At 49.2% G+C, this 5409-nt stretch overlaps 1 protein-coding gene across 1 annotated transcript; it reads left to right on the top strand.

Moving 5' to 3' along the window:
* Positions 1 to 570: 570 nt before the first annotated feature.
* On the top strand, positions 571 to 1733 carry LOC123410564. The gene has a single exon (XM_045103510.1). The coding sequence runs from the start codon at positions 729 to 731 to the stop codon at positions 1593 to 1595; it is 867 nt and encodes a 288-aa protein (XP_044959445.1). The 5' UTR covers positions 571 to 728; the 3' UTR covers positions 1596 to 1733.
* Positions 1734 to 5409: the final 3676 nt, after the last annotated feature.

Raw genomic sequence — 5409 nt, 5'->3', positions numbered from 1 at the left:
AAAGTAGAAAAACAAAATAGAACTGAAAATAAAAATAAAAAACTAAACTAAAAAACAGGCGCCCACTCATGGGCCGGCCCAAACAGGTGTGCTGCATCTTTTTCCAACACCCAAACCGTAATATAGGAGGTGCCTACATGGGCCAGTCCAGTCCGGATATTTTCTTGTTTGAAACGTTTTTTATAACTTATATGTGGCATTGGTGGGTAATTTTAGTCAACTTTAAGAGCAATTTAGATGACGTAGGGAAGAAGCGCTATTTAGTAGGTAAAGATAAAGAGGTAAAGATTTATAATGTAATCTCTGATTTCATGATTTGAGTCTATAGGTTCACAAGATCCAACTACTAAAAATGCCGCCTTATGTTGGCGTCTTTTTCTTTCCTTTCGTTGTAATTTTTGACGTATTGTGGTCACGAGTAATATATTCTTCACCTGCGTTGATTGTTCAAAAAAGAAAAGTTTTTTTAACGCAAGTTGATCAATAACAAAGTTATCATAAGCTAGACGTATCCAAATTTCCAAACTCTCTCTCTCTCTCTTTGTTCCAGCAGCTGGTAAGCGTCGCCTTCCAAAGCCACGGTTTCAACCACTCTGACGCGTCGCCTTTGCTCCTTCAGCTCTTCAACAACATAAGTAGTACTTTCCACTACATCCTCTCCTGGCCGGGACGGGCCGGGGAATCATAGCACAGTCTGGTGCCTTCCTACTTGGCGATCGAGGCCGATCATGGAGCTCGTGAACACGATCTTCGTCGTGGCGCTGAAGATCGCCAAGGCGGTGGAGACGGCCCGCGAGAACAAGGCGATGTGCCTGGACCTCGCCGACCGCGCGAGCACCATCTGCAACATCCTGCGCCAGGACCGCGACTCCGGTGCAATCATGACGGCTGGCGGCGGAGACAGCCAGGCCAGCCAGATAACGAGGCGCACGCTGGAGAGGCTGAAGGCCGCCCTCGACGACGCGCTGGACCTCGTCGAGTCCCAGAGGCAGAGCGGCGTCATCGAGCGGGCCGTCGCCTCCTTCACCGTCGATGTGGCCCGGAAGTTCCAGCTCCTCCAGACGAGGATCTCCGACTGCGTCAACGACCTCAAATACGCCAAGCTGGTCGCTGCTGACCACCGTGCTCAGGATGACAACACAAGAGCTGCGCCCCTGAAGCCGTCGTCGTTTCCGAGACCGTCGGATCTGGTGAAGCAGCTGCAGCCGTTGCCCCTGCTGAAGCCGTCGTCGTTTCAGAGGCCGTCGGATCTGGTGAAGCAGCTGCAGCCGCCGCCCCTGCTGAAGCCGTCGTCGTTTCAGAGGCCGTCGGATCTGGTGAAGCAGCTGCAGCCGCCGCCCCTGCTGAAGCCGTCGTGGTTTCAGAGGCCGTCGGATCTGGTGAAGCAGCTGCAGCCGCCGCCCCTGCTGAAGCCGTCGTCGTTTCAGAGGCCGTCGGATCTCGTGAAGCAGCTGCAGCCGTCGCCCCTGCCGAAGCCGTCGTCGTTTCAGAGGCCGTCGGATCTGGTGAAGCAGCTGCAGCCATCGCCCCCGAGGCTGTCGGATCTGGTGAAGCAGCTGCAGCCGTCGACCCTGCTGAAGCCGTGGGTGCGGTAGCGAAGTCCTTGCAGAAGTACACAAGGACGCCGCGGCAGCAAGGTCGTCGAGTCTTTGATGTGATGCAGTTCTTGATGTATGTTATGTTGAGTAAATAGGCAATTCTTCGAGTATATTAATCCACGAAATAATAACTAGCATGGCATTGACTAGACTAATGACATACTGATCTTGAGCTAACCTAGCACATACTACGCATATAGTGGATACATCTATGCAAACAAGTAGTACTGCTAGGATAAATACGAACATGAGATAAACGAGTCATACCCTCCAATCGGCCAGTTGGCCGTAGCAGCAGCGGCGGCGGCAGTATCCTCTGTCGTCTTCTTCTCGGCTTCCTCGCGGAGACGGTCAGCTTCGCTTGGTGAAGACATGGCGATGACGAGGGCGACGCGGACGTAGACGAAGCAGACGGACGGAGGCGAGCAGTCGCGTGATCGCTCCCCAAAAACCTAATCGCCCCTCTCCCGTACAGGAACCGGAGAGGCGAGGTTTCGGAGGCCTGCTCTCCCGTCGACCGTGTACGCGGTAAACGGGACGGAGTCGCCGGCGGCAGCAGCAGTTCAAGGAACGAACGTGTGAGGCAGATGTGATCTGATTCTCGTGACGGCTAGGGTAGGCGATCGCGTGCCCACGTCCGAGTCGGTAACAGCCCACGATCCGACGTCTCGGATCGTGCCGTGTGCGTTACGTATTCTCCGTTCCTGACCGACAAAAATAAGCGCGTAGGTATGAGCTCGGCTCGGCTCATTCCCGCGGCGCGGCGCGTCGTGACGAGGCGTGGCGAGGCGAGCGGCGGAGGAGGAGTGCGCGAGGGCACCTTCTCTTCTCACTCTCCAATAGCATGTGGAAGAGAGACCCTTATAAAGGGGTCCAAACTCTCCTCCACTAGCGGGGTGGGACTAAACTCCCACCACCTTGTCATGCCACCACCTACATGGGCCCTTGGAGATTTTTTTGAAATTCTCTAATGGGCCTAAAGCCCACCTCCAAATTTCAACAATCCCCCACCAGATCTCAAGGGCACATCGTGTTCCCTCGTTCCAATCACTGTTTTAATATACCAGCATTTCAGTGAAGACCTGTTAAGGTTGAGCTTCACCTAGAACAAGTAGCTACACCCCTTTACAACTCAACAATGGACTATGTCTTGAATTGTCAGTTTGGCGTAAAGGAGCTTCACCACAAGTCTTACTAGTACTAGACTGCCGAAGGTGACCCCTCGGGTGGAGCATATTAGTCACACTCCTGGCCTATTCATGAGTTTACTAGAAATCACCCAAACCTCATAGACTGTGACCAGCAGTCAAGCTCATATAGGTGTGTTCCTCCAAAGATCGCTCTGTAGGACAGCATCTTGCTTACATATAAGCTTTAGAACACATTAAGACAGTAGTCATCCTACCATACAGTATCCGAGAGTATTGCATCTCCAACGGAGTGGGTTAGTAAAGTTACTCTCCTCAGTTCACCACTGGCTTGTTTTCCCAGGTCCTACTTCACGGGATCTCCGATCATATAGGTTGGGTTACTACCATGGCAACTCATGTGGGTCTCATACCCATCTCCCTCGATGCACTATCTATCACAACACGTGATAGCCCTTTAGTAAAGGGATCTGCCAGATTCTTAGCCGTTTGGATATAATCCAACGCTATCACTCCGGAGTTTCTCAAACGTCTGACAGACTTCAATCTCATTCTTATATGTTTTTGGACTTCATATTGTCCTTTGAACTCTTCACTTTAACAATAACCGTTTGATTATCGCAGTTCATAAGGATAGCCGGAACCGGCTTCTCAACCACAGGTAAGTCCATCAAAAGATCTCGAAGAAGTTCTGCTTCGACACCAGATGTGTCTAATGCTGTTAATTCTGCTTCCATTGTCGACCTTGTTAAGATCGTTTGCTTGCAAGACTTCCAGGAAACAGCACCACCCCCAAGAGTAAACATATACCCAGTAGTGGCCTTCATCTCATCAGCATCAGAGATCCAATTCGCATCACTATACCCTTCAAATACCGATGGGAATCCCGTATAGTGAAGCCCGTGGTTGACAGTACCTTTCAAGTAGCGCATAATTCTTTCAACAGCACGCCAATGAACATCGCCCGGGTTTGCAACAAACCGGCTAACTTTGCTCACAGCAAACGCGATGTCAGGCCTCGTTGCGCTAGCTAGGTACATAAGTGAACCGATAATTTGAGAGAATCTCAATTGGTGTATAGCTGTGCCCTTAAACTTTCTAATAAGCACACTAGGATCATATGGTGTTTGAGAAATTTTGCAGTCTGAATATCCAAAGCGACTTAAAATCTTCTCAACATAGTGGGATTGCAGAAGTGTAATCCCACCCTCATCATCTCTCAACAGCTTGATGTTCAAGATAACATCAGCCACCCCAAGGTCCTTCATCTCAAAGTTTTGAGACAGAAAAGACTTAACCTCCTCAATTACTTTGAGGTTGGTTCCAAATATCAGTATGTCATGAACATACAAGCACAATATAACTCCTTCGCCCCCACCATGGCGATAGTATACACATTTGTCAGCTTCATTAACAACGAAGCCAACAGATGTCAGAGTTGTATTAAACTTCTCATGCCATTGCTTAGGTGCTTGTCTCAGACCATATAAAGATTTCAGCAACTTACACATCTTTCCTTCCTGACCTTCTATCACAAAGCCATCTGGCTGTTGCATATAGATTTCCTCATTTAGCTCTCCATTCAGGAAAGCCGTCTTAACGCCCATTTGATAAACGAGAAGACCATGAGAGGCCGCCAATGAGAGTAGTACTCTAATGGTGGTCAGTCTAGCCACAGGTGAATAAGTATCGAAGAAATCTTCCTCTTCTTTCTGGGCATAGCCCTTGGCCACAAGCCTAGCCTTGTACTTTTCAATCGTACCATCGGGCCTAAGCTTCTTTTTGAACACCCACTTGCATCCCAATGGTTTGCAACCATAGGGACGATCAGTGATTTCCCATGTCCCGTTAGCCATGATGGAATCCATCTCGCTATGGACCGCAGCTTTCCAGTAATCAGCATCTGGAGAAGCATACGCTTCTGAAATAGAAGTGGGATTATCATCCACGAGGTATACGAAGAAATCATCACCAAAGGTCTTTGCAGTCCTTTGTCTCTTGCCCCTACCACGGGCTTCCTCGTCATCCTCCTCAGGATTTTCATCATGTGTTTGTTCATAATATTCCATAGGAATGGCAGGCTCAGGAGTTATCTCAGATTCCTGTCTAGAAGTGCTTTGCATATCTTTCATGGGAAATATATCCTCAAAGAATGTAGCATCCCTCGACTCCATTATTGTACCGACCTTCACGTCAGGTACCTCAGATTTCACTACTAGAAATCTATAGCCTACGCTATTCTTAGCGTATCCCAAATTAACGCAATCCACAGTCTTTGGTCCAAGCTTACGCTTCTTGGGGATCGGTACATTGACTTTCGCCAAGCAGCCCCAAGTACGTAAGTACGAGAGTGTCGTCCCTCTCTTCGACCACTCCTCGTAGGGAGTGACCTCATTATCTTTTGTAGGAACTTTATTCAGGACATGACACGCGGTCAATATAGCCTCCCCCCACCATGCCTTGGATAAACCCGATGTATCTAACATGGCGTTAACCAAATCAGTTAGAGTACGGTTTTTCCGCTCGGCAACCCCGTTTGACTGGGGTGAATAGGGAGGCGTCCTCTCATGAATAATGCCGTGTTCCGCACAAAATGAATCAAATTCGTTTGAGAAGTACTCTCCACCACGATCAGACCGGACTCGTTTAATTTTCTTTTCAAG

The sequence above is a fragment of the Hordeum vulgare genome, chromosome 7H (assembly GCF_904849725.1).
Source record: "Hordeum vulgare subsp. vulgare chromosome 7H, MorexV3_pseudomolecules_assembly, whole genome shotgun sequence".
In the NCBI taxonomy this organism is placed as follows: domain Eukaryota; kingdom Viridiplantae; phylum Streptophyta; class Magnoliopsida; order Poales; family Poaceae; genus Hordeum; species Hordeum vulgare.
This window is presented reverse-complemented; position numbering and strand designations above follow the sequence as displayed.

What these genes read in the sequence shown, in the direction of transcription:
- LOC123410564 (XM_045103510.1), top strand. Translation starts at nt 729, where the DNA reads ATGGAGCTCGTGAACACGATCTTCGTCGTGGCGCTGAAGATCGCCAAG.